Source organism: Patiria miniata, unplaced genomic scaffold (assembly GCF_015706575.1).
Source record: "Patiria miniata isolate m_02_andy unplaced genomic scaffold, ASM1570657v1 HiC_scaffold_22, whole genome shotgun sequence".
Taxonomy (NCBI): domain Eukaryota; kingdom Metazoa; phylum Echinodermata; class Asteroidea; order Valvatida; family Asterinidae; genus Patiria; species Patiria miniata.
In genome coordinates this window covers 11,311,063-11,336,070 of record NW_024037061.1, presented here as the reverse complement: position 1 = coordinate 11,336,070, position 25,008 = coordinate 11,311,063, and the positions used below count along the sequence as shown (strand labels likewise).

The 25,008-nt window shown below is 40.4% G+C and overlaps 2 protein-coding genes across 2 annotated transcripts; one reads left to right on the top strand and one right to left on the bottom strand.

Moving 5' to 3' along the window:
- Positions 1 to 631: 631 nt before the first annotated feature.
- LOC119730822 (tetratricopeptide repeat protein 22-like) lies at positions 632 to 3,704 on the top strand. Its single transcript, XM_038203864.1, has one exon. The coding sequence runs from the start codon at positions 647 to 649 to the stop codon at positions 2,963 to 2,965; it is 2,319 nt and encodes a 772-aa protein (XP_038059792.1). The 5' UTR covers positions 632 to 646; the 3' UTR covers positions 2,966 to 3,704.
- Positions 3,705 to 7,343: 3,639 nt separating this feature from the next.
- Positions 7,344 to 20,335, bottom strand: LOC119730064. The gene is given in 28 exon segments (XM_038202851.1): positions 7,344 to 7,472; positions 7,792 to 7,820; positions 7,823 to 7,926; positions 8,237 to 8,388; positions 8,657 to 8,779; positions 8,986 to 9,083; positions 9,227 to 9,263; positions 9,482 to 9,558; positions 9,859 to 9,946; positions 10,287 to 10,816; positions 11,141 to 11,217; positions 11,367 to 11,464; positions 12,043 to 12,332; positions 12,558 to 12,821; positions 13,341 to 13,382; positions 14,112 to 14,207; positions 14,344 to 14,499; positions 14,654 to 14,788; positions 14,923 to 15,186; positions 15,409 to 15,723; positions 15,918 to 15,920; positions 16,510 to 16,725; positions 17,093 to 17,176; positions 17,581 to 17,688; positions 18,025 to 18,261; positions 18,509 to 18,679; positions 19,901 to 20,146; positions 20,329 to 20,335. Coding segments are annotated over 28 exon segments (4,176 nt in total).
- Positions 20,336 to 25,008: the final 4,673 nt, after the last annotated feature.

Genomic DNA, 25,008 nt, shown 5'->3' with positions numbered 1-25,008 from the left:
CGTAAAGTACGAATGATGCCTAAAATTCCATTTGACAAACGGTGTAGGGCCTATGAAAAAATTATGTATGAGAAAAAAAATGGTTCTTGACTTACGTAAGCATTGTACGAAATGTACAAGAAAATGCATAAAAATCATCATTGAGAAACGTTGTAGTAAAGTTGCAACTGTGCAAAACTATAACTGTGTCATTTTTGGTGTTTCTTTATTTCCCGCTCCATTATTTTGTAGGAATGGAGTGATGGAGGCTTTATTACCTTTCCAAAGAATGGAGAGGTATCGCCTCCAACGCTCCATTCGTGCAAAATAATGGAGCGCTAGGACAATAGGGTGACGTCACGGGTGGAGTTTAAGGCAAAATAAAAGACAATAAACTGGCACTGTTGTTAAGAATTATAAATAACCTCATTAAGAGAAGTCAATGGAAAATGTTCGAGCTTTGAAGAAAAACGGGACCATTTAATAAAGCAAGGACTGAAAAGTCTGTCCAAATGTTCGTATGAAATTTGAACCTTGGCTGAAGATATTGACAAGGAAGGTTCTAATTGGCCAGCCGGACTATCCACATTAACACTTATCTAATCTTGCTCAAAACTTGTTATTGTATCTTTTATCATAAGGCAGTGTACTGAAGTCAGAGTTCAGTATGGCTTCTGATATCAGCATCCAAGTGTCCCCAGGGCATTTCATGCTACCTCTTCTAATCAACAAGGAGATCAACATCGACACAACCGTCGTGGAGACGAAGTTACGAGATCTCGATCACTTTCTGAGAGTGAGGATTGGGCGTCCCGAGGAGCTTGCCATCCTCAACGCAAAGGGTCTGTTGAACCTCCGGCTCAACCGCTATGAGGAGGCGCTGGATTTATTCCACGCAGTCCTGGCAAAAGACCCGGAGAACCTGAACGCCCTGGCCAACCTGCAATATGTCTTGGAGAAGCTTTTCAAATTGGCCGAGGCAGGGAACTACAGGGAGATGTGGTACCGTCTTCTTCACCCGGCTGAAAGCGCAACCCAAGAAGCTGTTTCAATTGCTGAAGCACCGACGAATCAAAGACGTATTCAAGCCAGGTGCTTAGCCGAACAGGCCTATGCACACACCTTCGACATTCACAGCGAAAACGTCTCTGGGAAAAGGCACATGCAGTCAGTAGAGCTGTATCAGAAGGCTCTTCGATTGGGTGGAGAAGATGTCACCGATATAGAGCAACATGAGTGGAAATTTTGTCTGGCGATTAATGAACACAAACTTTTTACTCATTTACCTTACTACAATCAACCTAATCAACCTGATCAACATCGTCCCAGGGTTCACCTTGAAAATGCAGTGAAATTGTTCTCTGATCTTGTTGGAGGAGGGCGTTCTGTTGACAAGGAGATTCAGTGGGATAGCTGGTGTCATTTGGGGGATATTTTCAGGACTATGAAACATAGACATATGCAACAAAATGTGCCACATGAGATGAGAAAATACACAAGGGATCCGGAACAGTGTATGACAAAAGCCATGGAGATCTCACCCGACAACCCGAGGCTCTTGGTGCGCTACGCAACCGTCCATTACTCCCTCAACAAGGACAGAGGAAAATCTCTTAAATTACTGGACGCGTCTTTAAACATCGATGCCACTAACTGGAAAGCCCTGTCCACGCGAGCCACGATCAATATGAAACATTATAACTCTCAGCAAACGCAAGACCGTCCTGAAATGAGAGAGATTCTGGACAGCGCCAAAGGTGATCTTGAGAAGGCACTATCCATGAATGTCACACCCTGGGACCTGATCAATCTTGGACAGGTTTATTATCGCCTTGCAAAAAATCACACCAAAGAGGAAATAGATAAAAAGTCTCTCTTTCAGAAAGCCCTTGTATGTTTCTCGAAGTCAGTAGATTGTCCAGATGGTAACAACAGAACTGACGTGCATTTTATGCGGGGCCTCTGTCTTTTTGACATCGAGGAAAAAAGGGCGGCGATCGGTTGCTTTAAGCAAGCGATTGCATGTGAAGCTCCGTACCTTACAAACACTCGTAACTTTAACGAATTGCTCAGAGTATACTTGAGCATACTCCAAGAGGAAAATCCCCCAAAGGACGAGTCTATCCTGGCAGAGACAGCCTTTTCATTGAAGAAGGCACTGAAGAAATATGGCCAACCTAAAATAAGTAAGTTCTGCATTAGTGAGTTCACATTTGAGCACAAGAAAGAGCTGCAGTTGCTCTTGGGTTACTGTAGAAAGTACAGTGAACTTAATGAACTCGTGTCTTTGTTGGAGAAAACATCATTTGCAACAGCACGTTCTCCACTGCACATTCATGAGACACCACAAGCACCGTTCGGTCATGGCATGAGGTCTCCGAATGCTGGACGCCCTATGCTACGTCTGTCGCATCATGAAGAGGCAGATGACCCACAAGAAGAGGCGGGTATGCATAATGTAGGATCCGGAGCCAGCGCAACGGGTGGGGCAGCGGAGGAAGGATGGCCAACCATCCAAGAACCTGCAGAGGAAGTCAAGGGGCAACCAATCAAGGAAGCACCAAAGGAGGCCCGCGTCCCTGATTTCAAGTATGATTTCATCGTGGTCTATCCAAAGAGCGAGAGAGACTGGGTGTCCTACGACCTGCTGAACGAGCTGGAGGCGATCCGGAACCTGAAGGGGTGTACGCGTGACAGGGATGCCCTGGCTGGATCAATGAAGATCTCAAGTGAGATCAATCTAATGAAAGAAAGTGCCAGCATCTTATTGGTCGTCAATCAAGATTTCATGTCTGAGTGCGAGGCTTCCATGCACTACGCGCTCAAGCTGAGGAAAGAGAGTAGGCGCAGTCGTGTGGTAATACCGGTGCTTCGGGACGACTCAGAGATCCCTGATGAAATCGACATGTTGTTGAACTCATTCAATGCAGCATCTGGTCCAGTCGACTGGGACAGGTTGAAATTTTGCATCGAGCAACAAATTTAGAACAGCTTTCCTCATCACAAACGACACTCATGTTACGGTCATCTTTGTCGACTCGTACTTCTGTGTAGTATTCCTTATGTACGAATACGTTTTTCAGGTATTTGAGGTCTTCGCAAAACGAGGGGGGCACAATCATACTTTTGAGATTTTTTAAAAGAATTTCTAAAATTCGGCGGATATGTTGAAAGCTATCACATGTACGTGCTGCGACAACCGCAGGAGCTAGGGCGCTTCACTTTTACGCGACTTTTGTTTGTCAAAAAGAGTAATCGCGGGGGATTTCTCTGTACTCCATTCTACACTTTTACATTTGATACAACTATTCTTCGAGTAATACATCCCATATTTAAAGTGTTAATAAAACAGTAGCAGTAGTAGTGGCAGCAGTAATAGCAGAAAGAATAGCTGTACCAGACTCGCGTGTCTACCATTAGCTGTATCTAGCAGTAGCAGTAGCTGCAGCAGTATAGCAGTAGTGGTATTTCATGTAGTATATAGCAGAAGTAGGAGCAGTATATGTATAGCAGTACTGGTCCAGAGTATCTAGCAATAACAGTAACATTAGCGGTATCTAGTAGCAGCAGCAGTACGTATATATCAGTAGCGGTAGCATTATTCTAGCAGTAGCGGTAGCAGCGGTAGCAGTATGTAGCAGTAGTATGAGCAGTATGTATATTGCAGTAGCGAAAGCAGTGGCAGTTGCAATATCAAGCGGTAGCAGTAGCAGTATGCATATGACGGTAGCAGTATCAGTATCTAGAGATCTAGCAATATCAGCATCATAAGCGGCATCTATAGCAGTAGCAGTAGCGATAGCATCTAGCAGTAGCAGTAAATATGGCGGTAGCGGCAGTAGTAGCAGTATCTAGCGTGTCTATATAGCAGTATCATTAGCGTTATCTAGCAGTAGAGTAGCGATAGCAGTATATAACAGTAGTAGTAGCAGTATTGATATAGCGGTAGAGTATATTTATAAGTATCTGGCGAATCTTTAAGGCCGCATCCTTGATCAAAGCAAGAAAGATCTTGTTCGTTTTTGAAAACGACCGACGTTTTCCGAATAAGGTTCGTTGACATTTCGTTGATTATTATAGCCGACATGCAGATCCTTGGCATTATTTTGATTGGTGGAACTCACATCACGTGACATTCGTTATTGCTCCCATTCACGCCGGGGCTCAAAAAGTCCCATTCGCCCATGGGGAATGGGAAATATTGTACAACGCCTGAATAAATCCCCGTCATCCGATTGGTGGATCGTCGATCACATGTCATTGAATTATTCGTCCCAACCACAGACATATATACGCGTAGACCGCAAGGTTCCATTCGAAACTACATGCGCATTCCGTGATTTTGCGGCGCCCGACTAAAATCCCAAACTATGGGCAAATTCACCCACACTATTCCCAAACTATTCCATTACAAAAATTCTATGAAGTTATCTTTCGATTGTAAACAAATCCCTTGTGTACTGAAAATGATTTAGGTAGATTAAAAAACAATAAGGCGCACAACTTTTTTTGAATCTGATTGTGAGTAAAACAGCCTTTTTTTGCTAAAAAATATATGCTTTTAATATAAATGTATGTAGTGTCCTAAGCGCGTATCTGCATCGAGCGCGCGTCGAGCGGATACGCGCGCTGTCAACAAGCGTTTTCCCCTTACCTTTTCGAATCACGGTTTTACGCGCAGGACTGGCGGTCTATGCGTTTATATGTCTGTGGTACCAACACACGGCGAGCGCGCGGCGCGCAGCGCACAGTGCCATGGATATTCTATAGACCGCTTGCAGACGCGATCGATAGTTGACGCGCAAAGGTGCACGACGCCATGTTATGGGACAAAATGTGCATGGATAGATATACGCCTGTCCCACAACATGGCGTCGTGCGCCTTCGCGCGTCGATTATCGAACACATCTGCAAGCGGTCTATTGCAAGGTAAATAGAACTTCCGTTGCACGGTGTCACTTCTGCCGTCGGTGGCCTAGTCTTGGTTCCAAGACCTTCGTGGAAAATTTTTTCTCCCGGCGCGCGAAAATTATATTGCACTAGTACACAGGCGCAGCCCGCGATGAAAAACTGTTATCGATTCTGCAATGTATTCGATACTTATTCACTGTGTTTATTCAACACATCGATTCTAGCACAGTATCGATTCTAGCGCAAACGATTCTGTACTTCCACGAAGTTACTCGTCTTGGAACCAAGACTACAGTGTCATATGAAAATCCGACCCCTATGGAAATCGTACTCCTTTTCCCTATTATTGGTTAATCCCTCACACGTAACAAGTCACTCCTCTATGCCTAAAATAGGCTATTATCATACTTACGCATGCGCAATACTATACCAATGAGTCCATATTTCACGGAGTCGGATATTCATGTTACACTTGTTCGTTAGTAAAAACGTCATACACGCGCACGCACCACTGATTACTAGCGCCCATTGGATAAACACTCAAGTTGCGTTAGCTTCCGGTCTGTAAAAAAACAGATCCATTATTTAATAGACCTTTCTGCGCTTGGTTGGCAAACTGCATTTTTGCCAACCACGGCCTGCAAAACTATGGAAGGTCCAACACTGCAAAAATGAAGAAGAGTTATTACAGATCACTAAAATATTAATTGATACTTGAAAAATACAACATTTTCAACAAAGCTACAAAATACTTCCCACATATGTCTTTTTACTATGTGTTGATGGCGTAATGAGGACTTTTTGGGGAAAATATGTTGTCAACCACGGCTTCAATTTATGCGCTTATGGCAGCCCATACAAAATGGCGCCAATGTTTACAACACAGAAGGAAGGCCTATTGAATAGGACCCTTGATTGGTGTAAACATGCAAGTGGCCTGTGCATCGCCCTCGGTACGATAATTATGTATTTATAAAGTCACATGACAGGAAAATTGACGTGAAATATTGAACAATGTCCTGACGCCCTGAACAATGCCGCACTCGGGAAAAAAACACCTCGATAGGTTGAAGCTTACAGTATTATAAAACAGTTAAAAATTTGACGACTTTTTTTTTGTTTTTTGCACAAGTTTAATCGAATCATAAAATCTTATGACATCCGAAATGTGATTAAAACAAAACTGCAAATAAAATATACTCCGATTACATTTGCTGCAACAAAAAAATGTCTGAGTAAACATAGCCTTTAAGTTGAGCCTTCGGTAAATAATAAAACAATATTGATAAAGGTTTAAAAATACGTACTACTTTTTACCTGCATCTTTGATATTTGAAAGCATTCGGGTTCGTGCTGGTAATGTCTTCCGACATAAAATTGTTCTCTAAAGAAACATGAATTCAACGTCGGTGATAAACAAGCTCGATCGGCAATATCTCGGAAATTGCGAGTCAAGGAATTCGTGTTTATGTATGAGTCACGTGATTGTGTTATGTAATTTCTGGAAGGAGTATTTTGAGTAAAAAATAATCAGATTTCGGACCCCAGTGACCCCATGTGACCTTTGACCTCAATTTGGCCATGTGACATGTTGGGGCTGGGCTACTGATACTTTTGACAAAATTTGGTTGAAATTGGTCAACTTGGTAGGCCTATAGGAACGATAGACAATGTCTAATGGAGAGACATGATGATTTGTGGAGCTGCTATATGCCGCAGCTAAAAACACACGTATTGCCAACACTAACAAACTGCTCATGGTAACTCCTACTAAAATCTCCCCAAAATACGGCGAAATGATAAACAATAAACAATACGAAATTAGCACTATTGTAATGTAACAATGGGCAAAATCTTTTACCTCGATTACAGATAATAAACTTAACGCAGTACACTTTTTTTTCTGAGTAGGCCAATATACAATTAGTAGATATAAATTCAATGTGGTATCCTCTATTCGGATTATACAAAGCAGTACGTACGTATGGTATTTTGTATCATAATCAAACATATATATTAAACAAAGTTTCCACAACATATCAACTAACACTTTTTATTTAATGGACAGGTTACCGTTTTCTCTCGTTAAATTTGGTCGTAATCAGCAACCATTACATCATTTATAGTAACTTTAAATCTAACTGTTTCTTTGTTTTCTTAACACCATTCATTCAATTCTCATTCACAGTTAGTTCCATGATATAATTAAGTATGCATCCATGTTAACTGTATAATTGCAAATTACCATTATCTTAGATAAACATGATCAGCGAATATAGCGTAAGCATACAAATTCAAGCAAATACAAATCAGAGACAAATATGAAAACAAAATCCGTGAAAAGTACACAAAGATCATTGGGTATAAAGAAGTTTTTATTCTCTATCAGGTACAATGTCAGCCTCTAAATCTTCAAACTCATTAGTCAAACGGTCAACTCAGATGACCGAGGTTTACTTTCTAGTCAGTTTTACATCCACCTGTTTCTCCGCTTTCTTGGCTCCCTTCCCTATGTTCTCGTAAGACGTGTCATCTTCCTTAGAAGCAGCCAGCAGAGCTTCGAAGATGAATCGGTATTGCGCCTAAAATATAAACATCGATGAAATAATATCATGTTATCAATCACAATAGACACAACCGATCGAGCATTGATAGTGTGAAAATGAAGCGCTCTCTATATGGACTAGACGCCACTGGTCTCCTTCTGTCAGATCATGTGGTTTAGTCAACTGTAACAATTCCACCTAACTTCAAGTCTCTGTTTAGTTGTCCGACATCTTAGGTATATTGATAAGTTCTGCCTTTCGAACAAGAGGAAATCATCAGGTTAATTGACATCTTTATCATCACATTCGTTGGGATGTGTATCCCATCATTAAAACCATATGTATCAGAACTTACCGGTGTTTGCACCATCTTGTTTCGTTTTGTCTCATGCGATAGATGAAGCCAAGGACATCAACTTGTCCTTCTTGGTGCATCTGATCAAGCATGGAGTCCAGGGCGATGTAGGTTCCTGTACGGCCGGTACCATTACTATGAAAAAATCAAAGACAATGGCAAGTGTCAAATAGGCAAGTGTCAAGTATAATTCTAGACATTGGCCTACATGGATGTCGGTCACTTCTCCAAATTGGTTAAATTTCAACTCTAATTAAAAGAAATGCAAAATATTAATTTAAGCGACACCAAGACATAGAAAATATTCCACAGTAACATTTCCACTAACTCAGAATTAATGTAAGTCGGATCCTGAAACAAGAGAAAGGAGACACGTGTTATCAAGCCGTTTAGCTGTTGACTATCGCTTATGGCGCATAATTATTCGTATCATGGCGGTTCCTACCTGCAATGTACAACGGTCCGTCCTTTGTTACGTTCAGCGTTCACTACTCGCATGAAGTTGAGCACAGTAGTCGGGTGCTTTGGTGCTTCCATGTCAGGCCAGGTCTTGAAATGAAACTGCTTCACCAGTCTGTTACTTTCCGCACTAAACACCTGAATGTGATATAAACATATGACGATTAAGCATTTTTCTGTTTTAATTGACCTAAACTGATGACATAAAATTGCTAAAAAAAGTTTAAAAGCAAGTCATCTTTAAAGAGTATTTTAGAATCAGTTTCTGAGTACTTTTTACAGCCCCGTCAAAACGACCTTTTCATGAATCAATTCTTCGGCCTTTGATAACACCAATCCTCGCAAAGGGATTTCAGGAGTCAGGACACCAATTAGGGCAGAAACCAAAAACGTAGAAGAGCACTACCTTGTTTATCTGAAACACACGAATGGTGTAGTCCAAGAACGCGTCCTCTTTCTCTACAGTGCTGACTGCGATGTCAGAATAAGTTTTGAATCCGGTATCTGGCCAGTAGTGGTTACACCTCACCTTATATGACACACAAAATGGAATGACAACATTATCCTTTTTAAATTATACATTCCATGCACGTTTGAAAAATTACACTAGACAAATTACAATACTAAATTACACTAGACCTATCAACATTCTCTAAAAAGACATTTAGTCCTCCTCACAAACAAATTGCCTTCTAAGACATTGAGATTATTCGCAAGAAGTATGGCCCACGTTACCTTGCCCTTTTCTACCGGATTGGTGAGCATGATGATCTTATCCACCTTCATCTGCCACACCATACGCCAGAAATCTCCTACCGTCGATTCGGTTGGTCCTTTTAGACAACAGATAATCAATGGCTTAAGCAATTGAATATACTTTTGGCTGCTTATACTGCTATATATTTTTGACCATACAATTACTTTAAAATAAACAAGTTTTAAAGCCTAAAGGCAAGCAGATTTCAATTTAAATTACCTTGACTGGCAATGTACTTGTCCTTCTCCAAATGACCCTTTGAAGAAGAATGAAAAAGTTTGGTTGTAATCATTTTAGTATTAATTTTGTTTTGATGCACCTTGAAGCTCACTCAAATTGGGATTCTTTTAAATTTCAAAGAATGGTAAATTGTTCGTCGGGAGCAGTGTATAAAACAGGAAACTGATCAATTTCGTATTTAGGGAACGTGTACAGTAATAATTATTTTCATGAAAAATGGTACTTATTACTTACATCAATGTAGCAAGCATTTATGTAATCAGAATCGGGATCATTCGGCAATGGCTCCAACACGACGCGAGAATGGTCATCTATGAACGACATGGAAAAAAAGCAACCTGCAGTTTGACCTTTTTGGCAATGTGGCTTCAAATTAAATTTGGCCCGTTTAATGTAATTGAGTTGTATACCAACTGTCCAAAAATTAAAGAAACAAATCGTGTTTTCTATTGAAACACGAAAGACATGTGACCAAAAGAAAAGGACTTAAAAAAAATCAGAACCAGTTCTAGAAGTGCATGTGTAATTTATTCTTACGAATCTTCTCTGTCTGCTTTCTAACCAAAAGAGCTAACAGCATCAAATAACCGGCGAGATGTACCAATACTTACAGACAATGATGTCCGCATCACGATTCTTGGTTTTGTTTTGTGGTTTTAAAGCCACAGTCGCTGGACCTAACTGACCATCTGGAAGGGTCTGAAAAAAAAAATAATAAGACACTATATCTAGCATCCAGAAATAAGACATCGTAATCTTAATCACAACATTCTTTTTCCAACTTATGGTGTCCCCAGTTCCTGCGAATTCCTACGCGATCGCTTTTTTTCTGACCGAACGATGGAAGAGTGTATGTATACGACACGCCGAGAAGAATTCTCAACACTGGTTCGTTTCCGGCCCACACTTCTTCGCAGAAGACACCAATTCCACTTTATACCTACAAACTTACCTACTGATAGTGACTTACGTACTGATAGATACCAAAGTCTGGGCACTTTGTCTTGGTTATTAGCAGCACACTCTGATTTTCACTTACCTTGAAATCCTTAGGAAAGCCATATTGGTCAGCCTGCTCCTTCTTGCGGATGTATTCTGAGAGCTCATCGGCACGAACCGAAAGCTGGCTGAAAAAGTGTTGGAAGAACTGCTGTTGCGCATATTCGTCGGCAGCTGGTTGCGAGACGGATGGTATCGGATGAGGTTTGGGCATCAGTTTGCGTGCGACGGACGATGCGGAAGACTTCTCTTTACCCTCGTCCACGGATGCGCACGCAGAATCCAAAACCTCATACGTGTCGTCGTGGGCGGCGTGCGGTTTTGGAGGAGGTTTGGGCTTTGGTTTCCGTTCAGTTTGCAGTGCGGACGACTTCTTCACGATGTCAGCGTCTATGTAAGTGTACGCGTGAGGTTCGGCTTGGGATATGGAAACCTCATAATCATCCACATCCTGTGATGTACTTGGGTTCTGTGCAATGGGTTGGGCGGAAGATATCGTGACTACACCATCGCCAAGGCTCATGTACGGGGCCGGTTCCGCAGTAGGTTCTGGAACCTGATAGGCCACATCTAAATAGAAAACATCATCCGACAGGTTTCAAAACATGAAATAAATTCAATGTCACACACATCTGTTATCAAGAATTTCTATACCTAAATATTGGCCTACAGTTGGGTAAAAGATTCCACACCAACACTTCATGCTATGCAAGTTGTTTGTGACATTATTTTTGCTGAGGTCCTTTCGTGCTTAGTTTTTTTTGGTTTAGCAGATTTTGGAAAGCCTTTCAGTCCCTAGTCACGGCCAATAATGGTTTTTGCTTTCAACCAAGTTGGGATTAGATTTAAATGAGATGCAATTAAAAAAATTAAAAGCTTTGACAGAAAACCCACCTGCTTCGAAAGCTTTGTTCTGTTGAAGAGAAGTATCTCTATTGACGCCAGAAGGCAGATTTTTTCGACGGCTGCGTCTGTAAATTAGTTCCAAGGTTATCAAATCAATCAAAATGTGTATTATATTCCTGGGAAAGATACTGTTAATCATCTAATCAACGCCGAAAGAGGAAACCAGATTTTCGTGAATGATTTTGGTCTTGAAGTAATTATGATTTTGATGTACCTTTTGTGCATCACAATGACTACACTTATCACCATCAGAATCAGGATTACAGCAGCTGCTACTGAGCCGCCTACCACTGCCGAGGAGTCAGGGGCGGGCTCTACATCCATAGGGGGCGCTATTATTAAGACAGTTTCGAGAAAAGTTAGAAAACTTTATCTGAGATACGATGTCTTTTGGTTTTGATGGTCACGTGATTTAACACGGATCTTGTTTAGAGTACTCCCGACATTTCTTTACCGGAAACACACGCATACCAAAGAATTCAAAAAGAAAGGTTGTTGTAATGTCGGACATGCTGTAATTTCAAACAGCATGTTTAAAATGAGTACGTTGATAAACAATCACAGGCAGTTAATATCAAGCTTTAGGTAACATGATAATTTATTTCTTCAAGTTGACATCCTACGGTACGGTGACATGGATCTGTCGAGTAAAAGTTACTTTTTGCATTTCACGAAACATCATCTACGATTTTGTAAGATCTGTACAATCAAGAAGTCCGAGGAGAAAGGCAAAGTATGTTTGAAATATGCAGACACCTTCCTCAAATTCAAACGAAAAAAAGCGGGAGAAAACAATATTTAGCAAGCCAATAACAATTGCTTACGCATATTTTGAGGGTACGCCTAATGAAAGTTGCTGGGAAAGATATTTTGATAAACTTTTTACCTGCGAGGGTCATTTTCACTTGAGCCTGACTGTACTGTCCGGCTCCGGCGTTGGTGCTAGCAGCAACCTGAAAACTGTACTCAGTGAGCGGGGACAAACCCTCGATGGTCACCGATTCCTCTGATGTCACTGACTGAACGACTTCTGTAGATTCTGGGCCTACTTCAGTCAGTTTGTACGTGTAGCCTGTGATGATACCACCTCGGCTTCCACAAGGTGGCTTACTCCAGGAAAAACTCAGGCTGGTTGACGTCACTGAGGTGGAATTCACTTCAGTTGGGGCCTCAAATGGCTCTGAAATGAGAAAACAAAAGAAAACAAAAATAGGAAAAAGTCAGTGCAATTCCAAATGTCAAATGTTTAAACCTCCATACTAACTAGCTTCTTATAACATAATTGATTGAGCTATTTTTCAAAAGACGTTTGTTGTTGTGCATATTGGTGACAAGAACTAATTGCGCAAAATAAACTTTGTTCCATCAAACGAAAATGGGCAGTTTTTATGGTAAACTAACTCACTTCTTGTTTGCGAAAAGTTCACCTCAGGTCCCTGTACATCACCAGGGTACAGCGGCCGAATGTGAACTCTGTGGTTCAGTGGGAACATTAAGTCAGTTATGAAATGGTAAGTTGTTCCCGTTGTTAAGTTCTGAGATACAATGTCTTCACACTCATCCCTGGTTGTCACTTCGTAGCCAGAAGAGCAAGGGTCTTGTTGCCAGGCAACGAACAGTTGATGAGGACCGCCTGACGTCACCTTAAGCCCAAGTACGCCATTTTCAGCTGATGAAATGATACAAAAATGACACAAAACTGTAAAACGCATCATTGCATAAAATGCAAACTAAGTGTTTAAGAAACACTTGAAAAGTCTTGAACAATCAGAGGCTTTTGTATCAGTGAGGAGGTTCTCTGAAGCATTTTTAAAATGACAAACATCATAGTGTTACTTTATTCTAGACTACTGTCATGTGTCATGGCCTAATGGATAACGGCACCGGAATCATGCTCTGGTGTTTCAGAGGCAACAGTGACGTGGGTTTGAGCCCACCGGGCGGACACTTGTGCCCTTGAGCAAGGCACTTAACCATTATTGCTTCGTCCTTCGGATGGGACGTAAAGTTGTAGGTCCCATGTGTTGTATAATGCAATGCACGTAAAAGAACCCAGTAACACTTATCGCTAAGAGTAGGGGTTTGCCCCTGTGTTTCTGGCCTCCAGTTAAAACTCTCACGCAGAGTTTTTGGGAGAAGAACCAACCAAGAACCAAGAATTTTCTTTCTTTTCTATTATCTCTCTTACTTGTGCACTGGCAATTATTTCCAAAATTCGGTGCCTCACAACCTGGAGAAAGAGATCAAAAGAAACAATAAATGTGAGCAGATTAACATAATGTGATCAAAACACGTCAAAAAACATCAACTGCTTTTCACCTGAATGTAAATCACACGTGATTCGAAGATAATGGACACAAAATTGTAGGTGGGCGCGGACATCCGGAAATGTTTTACATTGGTTTATCTAGCTCCCAGACCTATCTTCTTGAAACGCAATGGTTCTTGAGTCTGGAGTGCTGAATGGTATTACATAGCAACCGATGAAAACCGGTATGCAAATTAATGGATGTTTTCATCGGATGATGTCAGCCTGTTACGTCCAAACTAAGTCAACTGCCCCCACCGTGCCTTTACCATACTTGGGGCATGCCCAACTGTGTCAGCACCGTGCACTTGAAAAAATGCCAAAACATACCCATGATTTACTATTTTTTTTAGCGCAAATGAAAAGCTATAAATAATCGATTAATTCACAACACTGTATGACCAATCACGCCCACAAAGCTTTCCATTCTATTTACATAACATGCATAATGCATAAGTTACAAGGTTATGCATATTCACGATGCCCTACACGCATGCGCCACACAGTACACACACGACCACCTACTGATGCTCAAATGTGTCAGACAAAGTTAGGCAAGCCCCAGGTAAAGTTGGGGCAGTTGACACAGATTGGGCGTAAAGCCCGCCTCCACCTATTGGCAAACATTCAACCAACGATAGACACACTCACCATTGCTGCATTCTCCTGTACCTTTACTGCAGGTTCCTCCCGATGCACAGTGACATGTCTGCTTACAGTCCGCACCAAATGTTCCTGCAGCGCATTCTGAAGAAAAAAAAGGGTGTAACTACACTTTTAAAAAGGCTTCTCCATACATTTAAAAAAATACTTTGATAACAACTGTGTGATGAACCATCCTTATGTAAATAAATTACTGATGATACATGCCAAACTACGGTACCTTGCATACAGTCAAGTCCCATGTAACCCGCAGCACACGAGCATCCATAAGGATCAGGAAGACAGAACGAACGCCCTCGGCAAGCCTCGTGGTGTGGATCAGTGCTACCGGGACACCTCTGATCAGCAGTCTTACCAAAGACATTACGGCCATGGACTGCAAAACACAGACAAAAAAAGAAAGAAACTGAAGGGACCTTATATATAAATTCTGTCAGTAGGCTGCCATAATGGTTCACTGTTTATGTTACTCAGGGAGTGGCCCCAACTCTAATGTATTAAAACAAATTAACTGACTGACAACTCTTTACCATGCTCGCAATTTTCTCCACTGAACCCCGGAGCGCAGATACAGGTACCAGACTCGTCATCACATACACCGCCATTGTAGCATCGACGACAGGTTTTCAGACATGAAGGTGGATCCCAATGTCTGAAAGAGCAATCTTGTATTGAGAAAAAGGGAAAGCCTTTTACATTTTGAATGTTTGTTAGTTGACTTGTAAATAAATAATTAACAAACAAGCCCAAAATCTTTCATTCAAGCACAAGTATAGTGATGGTCAAATCTCTAACAAACCTCTAACTATGAGCCTCATGATTCCATGCAGTTGTTCATCTTCTTGATCCACAACGAAGCAGCTGTATGCTCCTTCGTCATCCTTAGCGACATTCGGAATCGATACACTCAGGAGGTTGTTCCAAGTTTCGATGACATCGCCTCCATTACGCCTCCATCTGTAGTCTTCGCTCGGTGGGTTTACTTTCTGCATTTCCATTACTACAGAGTCTCCAATACTTGTCGTTTGTGTTCGCACAACAGAACGTATATAAACGGTGCTTTCTAGGATGAAATCAAAGATATCTGTCAACACCTTAGTGCAAGAGATCTACCGCACATTTCCCCACTTTCTTTGCAGAAACCATACCAAAATTAATCAAATTTGGCATTTTCAGTTAAAATCAATTTTGTAAAAAATAAGCTGCACAAAATGAAGAACAGTGACTTTGACTGAACAGGGATATTTTCATACTGAATATTCACAAAACATACAAATAATCTCACCATCTTTGGGTAGAATTATAGTCTGTATCCTAGTGGTCAAGCCATTTCCGGTCGCCTCTGCGTAGAAGACACCCGTCCTATCAAGTCCTCCCTCCTCTGGTAAGCTAAGCAATCTAACTGTACATGCCAAGGATGAATCTACAATCTCGCCTGAGCCTGAAGGAAGGCCAGACGCTCCTCCTGTTGAGACTTGGCGACCGAATGAGACATTAGATGTAATCTCCTCAGGACCTCTGTACACTGCAATGACGGATTCGTTGTCTCCAGTTGGGCCAAGTAGAGAAGGGTTGACAACCAAAGTCAAATCCACACCATCTGTAAAAAAAATTATGGAAACGAAAAATAAAGAACTCGTTTCCTGAGCATCATAATAAACATTCCTCTTTGAGGACTTTACTTAGGTTTTTCCTCTAGGATCCGTGCTGAAAGGTTAACATTGTTTTTCTCTACCTGTCACCCGGCTTCCATAAGATTAAAAAAGTCGAGGGGGGGGGGGGGGGGCTGGACACCAACTTTCTATGGAGCGCCCTCCAAAGCGGACATTATCGGCCAAAGGTGGCTCTCTTCAAGGCGGCACAATTAAAGACATTTGCGCGACATTAAAAGGGGCATTCGTGAAAAAAAGGCAGATCGCGATCAGGTAAATTTCCAGTTGGGGTGGGCGATTGGGCGATGGGAGGGAGGGGGGGGCGACAATTTTTTTTTCGGGGGCTGCCTCCACCCCCGCTCGTTGGCTACGCCACTTCGTCATGTCTGAGTGCATGTTGTCAGATCTCTGTCAGACAGTTGTGCAGTCTCAGGCTATGATTAATTTTTGTTCAAAACCTCATTGGTGCAGACGGCTTAACGGATCAGTCTTTTACTTTAAACAATTCGTGTATAGAGCATGACAATTGCCATGAAGCGTCGCATGCAAAATTTTTCTCTGTGCGTGCTAGACAGGGATGGATTTTTTTCCGGCCTGTGAAGAGATGGAAAGCCTGAGTTTGTTTTTCCAATAGCCTGAAAACTGTGAATGGAACACGATACTTATCATCTCATTCATCATTAAAAAAAAACACTTTTGTCCAAGCGGGTTTTCTTCTTTCAAAATGAACTTACCTTGTTTCTTGAAATCACACGTGGCTACTGTCACTTCGCACATCCCGAGTCTCGCCATTCCAGGGATATCGACGCTGACATACCGGGCAAGTACGGGCGGATCGCAGGTAAACGCCACAAAGTCGGATGAAGCTTGGACTTGTCGACCACACACTACATTCTTGGTACAATTATCGCTTAGCCCGACACGTACAGCAGCATCTTGGAAATTGGTTCCTTGGATAACAAATATTACATAAGTGTTCACAGACATAATTCTTTTTAGATTTTTCAACATGACTACAACCTTCGGAAACAACTTAAACTTATTCAGCACTATTAAATGCAGTGATAAGTAGTGAATGATTGGACTTAATAAGTACTGAAGTCAAAATGTTATGTCACTCATAAATTAAAACGGTACCAAATTCGAAAGTACACAATAAAAACTTTTCATCAAAAGCATCTTGTCTTCAGCACCGACAAGCATGTTTGCATTGCAGACGATTTTGATGATCACGTGTATTGAAACAGATCTTTTAACTGGTCTGATTCTGAAGTTCTTCAGATGTATTTCAAAGCATAGAAGTTGACATCATCTTACCCTGTGCAAAGCTCCAAACTCTAATCTGTCCCAGACACTGACTTGACTCGAGATCCACCATCCACCAGGCGTTCATATCTGACACTTGAAATTGGAAACAAAAAGAAACCGTTTCCAAACAAAATATTTATGTGCCACCAAGTTTATTTTAAGATGTTACTGCTAAGGAATTTAAACATAAAGGTTTCCAACCATTTTCCATAAACTCTATTGTACCTCGGTTTGAGTCGAAAGGCATCCATGCACTAAAACAATTTAACACTAGAAAAAAATCACAAACCTCAGTTTGAAATCCTTTTTTTCTTGGCACTTTCATAACTCACTGGCAATCGACATAGAAAAGCTGCATGCAGCCCAAACTTGAGTACATGTGATTATTTTTCATTTGTTGGCAGAAATAGATTCTTTTTCTGTAATATCCTTTCAGTTAGGACATTTTTTTCAGGGCAGTTTGATCCTCAAGAACTAAAAAAAAAATGACGATTTACTTGTAAGGCTGCAATAAGGTTCTATTGGAAGACTGTCCAATGCTCTACCAGCAACGAAACTACGGTCTGTGGAGCTTTGACTACTGGGTTTATTGGTCAAGTTCAGGGCTGCAAGAAAACAAAACATACAAGCAGAGAAAACTATGACATTAATAACATTATGAAATATTTAACATATAAAGTCTTATTTTACGAGTCTCGCCAAACATTTTGACCAGAAAAAGGACCAACAAGGTTCATCGCGGACAATTTTGGTTCATTGCAGACATTGGTTGTTTTGTTGAAGTCCCACCATTTGTATTTAACTACTGGATGAATATCAAATCACACAAGAGAAATTTGCTTAACAAAGATCATGAATGAATGTTGACATAAGAACACGACAGAGATACTGTTGTATTGACAAATGGAAACTAAATACATTTTAATCAAGCCAAACTTTACCTGCTGGGTGGAGATCACACGGCCATACTATTACTTCAGCCAGTGCAAAATGACCGTAAGTATCGATATCGACGCTAACATACCGAGCAAGTCTGTAGGGATCACAGGTGAATTCAATCCAATCATTGATTGAGGCTTGATACAGGGTTACGTTAGAACCACACGTCGGGTTATCAAGATGTACATTACTTAGGCCAGCACGGACAACAGCATCTTGCAAACGTAATCTGAAGTCATCTGAACATTAAGAAAGAAATAAAGTTCAAAATTTAATTTTACTTGAGTAAATTTTGAAGTTGGATTTGACTGTGCAGTTTGAGAACACCCACTTTGGCTTAGTGAGTAATATTTGCGTCAGTGTTCACTTGGGCCTTAATTTGGATGGTGATATCAAAATGAAGATTTCATCCAAATATAAGCTCAGGCAAACAGTACTGATTTCAGTGCCACACAACTCACTCCTATGCTTCATTTTGATGCTTACGTTCAAGATGATCTACATTCCTGATGGCAATTTTTCCAATGCAGTGAACAGAAGTCAGATCTATCTTCCACCAGGGATTCAGGTTCCAATCCGAAAGAAAAATAGTCAGGTAATGGATCCAGATAAAGTACGGTCGTGACGGGAAAAACACACACTTTTGATTGAAAACAACTGGTTTTAGGAATATTGCAAGGATATTGAATTAGTGGTGACGCTATGGACGTTAGCTTATACAAGTAATTTTAACGGAACAAAACAAGTAATTGATGGCAGAAGGGTTGATGGTTCGGGGATTGCACCATATAGTGCATTAACTTTCCAATGAAATCTACATACAATATCACGAGATACAAGGGATTAAAATAACTCTTTGTTTATTTAGAAAGTGTACCATATCAATACAATTTCATAATTGTGATTGAGTTTATCAGTGATATTGGGCATCAATAATCGTGTTGTTTAGACTAGTTCAATTGTTCTTTAGTTAAACTGAATGAATAAATCTGTCGTGTCAATTTTTATTTTAATTTGGTCATATCAAAATGGAAGTCGGCGATCTGTCTTACTTGTACTGCTAATGTGGCCGCCATTATAATCATACATTGAAGATCCATCCACAGCTCTCGAAGCAACCAAATTTGAATAAGTGGAGCTCTGGCTGCTTGGGAGACCAGTCAACTGCAGGGCTTCAAGATTAATGGAAAAGAAAGACGGCATTCGTTTTGTGCGATAAGAGGCAATAATCTCATTTACTGAAATAGGTCTTATGATTATGCCACGTGTGGCAAGATATTTGTCAACGTTAGGCCCAACAACAATATCATTATGACTGGCGTCTGAGTTGCCAACGGAACCAACTATTTTTTTTACCTGCAGGGAATAATACATGTGTGATGTAGTAGAACACTCTCCACAGATGCCCACCAACCACAATATGAAAGGGGAACATTATTTGTATTATTTCATATCTTAATTCTTATATTTCCAGATGAAAAACATACAAGAAATGCTGATATACTGTGAACAACTACATCAAATACTGCTATACGAAAGCACCCCTCATCATTGAATGTTTGCTGAGAGCTTTATACATGGTAAAGATAGGATGGGTCAAAAGTTTCAACTAAGATTAAAACAAAGTACAAAATCAAACAAGATGACATTGACAGTTAAAAGATATATGAAAAGTTAAAGATATATGTAGTTTGACTACTGACAAAGCACTGTATTTTGATTTATTCTATTGATTTGTTCAGTGCAGTCAATATTGTCCAAATTTTCAAATGCCTTTAAGGATTGATATGACTAATTGCAATTATAAACCTTCCTTTATACTTTTAAATGTTTACATTTGTTTAGCGTGGTCATAGTCCTGTTTCGCACTTTTATCACCTGATGGTGTGTCAGTCTTGATTATATCCATGGTTACCTCTTCAATCATGACTTCAACCAAGTTGAGTATTGCACCACTTCTAGGGATATCCACGCTGACGTAGCGTGCAGTGACGTAGGGGTCTGGTAGGAAATCAATCACGGCACCGCTTACAGCGTCATCGTAGGCAACCAGTCCTACCTCTGGGTTCTGCAGGTGATTGGAGCTCAAACCAGCACGAATTACACTACCGTGCAATCGACGAACTGCAATAAGAGAAGATTTTTTTTAGCAAAACGCTCTAAACGGCATTACGAATGTTATGTAAAATACAATTAAGAATAAACTGAAGTGAATGTGGTTTACAAATAACATGTTGGTTTGTGTACGTTTATGTTTTCAAACATAAAATGCAACCCATACACTAAGATGAAATGGATAGACCTACATAGCATGTTGCATATGAGTCCTTCTATAAATGTGGGTGTCAAATTATTTTGTTACATATAGGATTTTGTAACTGACACATTCTTTAACGCCTTCTGTCGCCAACTTAATATTTGTATAATAACTCGTGAAGGAGGCTTTTCACCATATTAGATCGGATTTTGTATACTAGATCGGCAGTGCGTACAGACGCGCGTTCTGCCCGTGGGCAGCGCCAATTTGTTTTAGCGCCGGTGGGCAAAAGTTGCGTTTTGCGCACCTTCCGTAGGTTTGTATGAAATTGAGTGGCTCAGCGTGGAATGGGAGGAATATTATCGCAAGGTAAAATCTGGACTTTTCCATTTCACAAGGCGAAGCCGGGTGAACTGAAAAGGTCCAGATTTTACCGAGCGATAATATTCCTCCCATTTTTAAATTTAAAGCCACTCAAAATTTGTTTTATATATAACTGACATATAGATCCTTGTCATTTGATATATTTGAACTTTTATTTCAATACAAAACTGGAGGAAAATGTATTTCTCTCTTCCAAACCACCCCTTCACGAAAAGGTTTGAACCCAACGCTGTAGCGCTGGCTCTTTGGAACAATACGCGCTACGCGCAATGCTGAACGCGCACACCAGCATGCATTGCACACTAATACCGCGTAATGGAATAAGAATGATCCTACTATTTCCCATTCCCCATGGGCGGATAGTACTTTTTGAGCCGCGGCGTGAATGGGAGCAATAACAAATGTCACGTGATGTGAGTTCCATCAATCAAATGACAAGGATCTGTTTGTCGGTTTAATAAAAAAGGGATATATTTATGTCCATAAGAGTAAAATTTTTGACCTGTAGTAGTTATTTCTCCAACAAAATTTAAAATGGGTTATCAAGCTGCATGTTTGTTTCGAAGTTTGGTCCATTTTATTTCTCGTATTTATTTCCCGTTTTAATATGTATCCGGTTGTTTGAGTGCTATTTTCTTCATAAACAAACAGAAGAATGATCGATCATTTTGAACGTTTTATTTCCGTAGTTGTTGCTCTGTCCTTTCATTTAAATTCACAGCAGCTTTTAAGGGACAACACCCAGAACATTTTGTTTCTCCATTGTCCCTCCTCAGGGTATGACATACGCCGTACATCTTATGCAGTTTTGTACTGTTGGATACTGGGGGGCCGGGGATGCACGCCCCTCCCCAGCCCTTCACTAAAATTAATTTGTGTTATTTTGCTCTGGACCTCTTGTGGCACGTCAAGCAATCTTCAAGAAGGCGCAAGAATCTCACCATGTTGAACAAAATGGGTACTGAGCGGGGAGCACAATGTAAATACATTTGAGGAGTTAATTAGGTTATTCAGAAGTTCGGAACATTACGGGAGTGTAATTCCATTTCATTCTGAAAACGGTTTTCAGGGGAAATATTATTGTCATAAAAAGTCACACATGTGCAAGCAATCCAAGTAAATTGTTCTCATCCCCAAAAGGATAATAATTTTAACACAAATCTCTAAAATCATCCATTGAAACATTTCACAATTTTCTTAACTAATTCAACGGTTATTTAAAGCAGTTTTTACATTCTACTTTTTCCCTTTCATTGTTTAAAACAATGTCTTTATACACGTTTTATTAGATCAGCTGATTTTATTTGGAGGTTTTCAGCAACGCGCACCACCATTTTGAAACGAAAAATAAATACGAGGGGAAAATGGAGCAAACTTCGAGGTCATGACTACCAAGCTTGAAAATGCATTATTGACTTTTGTTGGATACATAATAACTACTGGTAAAAAAATGTAGTTGCGCGTAACGCACGTTTTGCCCCACTCACTACTGCGCCCAGTAGAGCGTCCATGAAGAAACGGGGAATTTTGTCTCATATGTTGCGCGTTCCGCGTCCATTTGTTTATCATGTAATTGGACCATATTTCACAAGCTGCGTTGACGCGATTCTAACGCGATTCAACCGCGATTCTTGACCGCGATAGGTCAATACTCTTCCGCTTGAAAAACAGATACATGACCACGTGACGCCATCCGACATCTGGGGTGCGTTTTGGCGGTCATAACCAAGAATTGGTTCGGTTGTTTCTTGTCAGTGAATTTCTGCGGGAATTTTAAATGGACGAGAATTACTCACGGTAATGCAATAGTACCCCCAAAACCATTAGCCAAAGAGAAACAACAGAACCAATTCTTGGTTATGACCGCCAAAACGCACCCCTGATGACGGGCAATGGACTGATCCAGTAAGCCCCTCCCACTGCGCACATGGGCAAATTAGCACGTGCTCCTTTCCAATGCCACGCTGCATTTTCCTGCCGCGCGCATCATACGCGCGTGCACGCATGTCGAACTTTTGTGCACGCATGTAGGACATAAATCACGGCTGTGATTGGTCAGAATACCATGGGGCGGTGCTTACTGGATCGGTCCATTGATTGACTACGCAGTCGTACACCTTCTATGAGCCTGCCCGAAAAGCCCGTGACCAAAATAACATACAAAATATGCATACCCATAGGGTTGTTCACATAAATCTGATTACATTAAACCAGGCTTATTTCAGATGTAAAACACCTTTATAAACTCACCACATTTATTACAGTGAAATGAAAGTTGGAGGTTGTTTTTCTCTTATTACCTTTACTTGCTGGGAGTAGTCCCATGTCTGAACCAATGATGATAGAGGGACTGGGAACCAGTCTACTAATCAACGCAATGAATAGCGCCATCTACCACCGCTGCCGCTTGACTGCGTATAATACCATAGCAATCATACTACATGTACATTGTTGATGTACATTGTATGTATTAAAGGGACTATACAACATTTGCAAACATCAAAAAATAAAAGTACCAAGTTTTTACGAAATACCATACTAGGATGTTGGTAAATGACAGTCTAAAGCATCCTGTAAAATTATGGCACCTGGTGTCAAGTCATTCTCAAGAAATGGTATTTTTGTATACATTTCCAACAATGGTCGGCCGACCACCGTTGGAAAAACCTAACTACTTTTCAACTACTGCTCTAGATTTACAATTTTTTTCAGTCCAAGTTTTGTTTGCTATTGGTTACGTGTTCTTGAACGGGTGCAGGCCAGCTGGACGGGTTCCCTTACCTTACCATTTTCCGACATCTATAAATTGATCCATTTTATCTTTAGTGGAGTCAGGGAACCAGACGACTGAAACATTTTTGTTTTTCTTGGTTTTTCAAGCATTTTCGGACACAAAACGTCAAACATGTCAGTTAAACAATATTTGATCTATTTTACTAACCCCTCAAATCGTTCATTTCTGAAAATTACAGCAAAAGCCAATGATGTACATTCCCTTTAACTCAACTATTATTAAGGATCATACAAAAATAGCGTTATACTAGATGGCAATCAATATCCACTGCGCGGTAAAAAAAAATTCAATGCTCATTATTGCCCCTTCCTAGTACGAGTTCCGAGCGGAGCAAGTGACTGCTACACCTGCATAATATCGGATTGTTCAGTTTGATGATAAAGGCATGGAATTTGGCACACAGTCAGAGTATGTCATGGGAAAGATATTTGGCTATAGGGCCATTGCAGATTTGTCCTTGAAAAGATATCATAGGATAACAAGAATGTTCAAAACTTTCAAAATGGCGGCCATTGCATGTTATTCTATGCTATGTTTTTCAAAGGACAAATCTGCGATGGCCCTATAGTCAAATATCGTTTCCATAACATACTCTGAGTCTGACTGTGTGCCAAATTAAAGCTCATGCTTTTATCATTTATCAATCTGCCTGTCTATCCGCAGTTTTTATAATGTGAACTTTGGATTGGAACAGAACTTCATTAATTTCAAGCGGAAGAGCACAATTTCAGGTGAGCACAATTTAATGTTTGGGTTGTGTACAGAATGGGGAAGGGCACTTAAAGGATGACATAATCATGAAAATCAATCTTTAAGTTTGTGTAGATATCTGGAACATAATTGGGTAAAAACCTCGGTTGAATTGTGAAGCGGTTGAAAACCGTGTGCTCAAATGCATTTTTTTAACATTTTATATTCACAGCACAGAAAATTGCGCCTTGTTGGCCTAAAATAGGGAACGGTACTCATGGGTTTTCCCGTTACCGGTCGTGCTATTATTAGCGTCAAGGTTCAACAAACACGCGTCAAAAAAGAGTCAACAAACTGAAATGCACTCTTAAAGGCCCAATAAGTAATTTTATTTTATGCAAATCTTGAAAATGCACATTTATTTTTAATTTTCGTTTTGCCATTTTCAAGGGTATTTTGCTGTCTTTTTGGTTTTTATGCTAATGCCAATTTCCATATTCATCAGCAAAAGTGTAAAGTCATTTCAGGCACAAACCTCTATGTTACAGCTATTTCAGCGCAAAGACTCGCTACCAGAATATTTGATATTTTGCTGTTGTAAATGTTCTTTTCTTTGTGGTTCGATGCTGTGTCGGTACATGGCAGTAAGCCAATGAGCAAACTTTTCTCACAAATGTTAATGAGCAGATTTTTACGGAAGCGTATTGCTGCCAACCCCCCCCTAAAAAAAATCCCACAAAATACCACAAAAGAAAACAACCCGAAAAAACATATAAACAAACCCGTACAAAAATATTAAGAAGAAAAAAACTAATCGAAAAAAATAAAACGAAAAACAAACCAAAAAAGATATTGTAACGA

What these genes read in the sequence shown, in the direction of transcription:
- LOC119730822 (XM_038203864.1), top strand. Translation starts at nt 647, where the DNA reads ATGGCTTCTGATATCAGCATCCAAGTGTCCCCAGGGCATTTCATGCTA.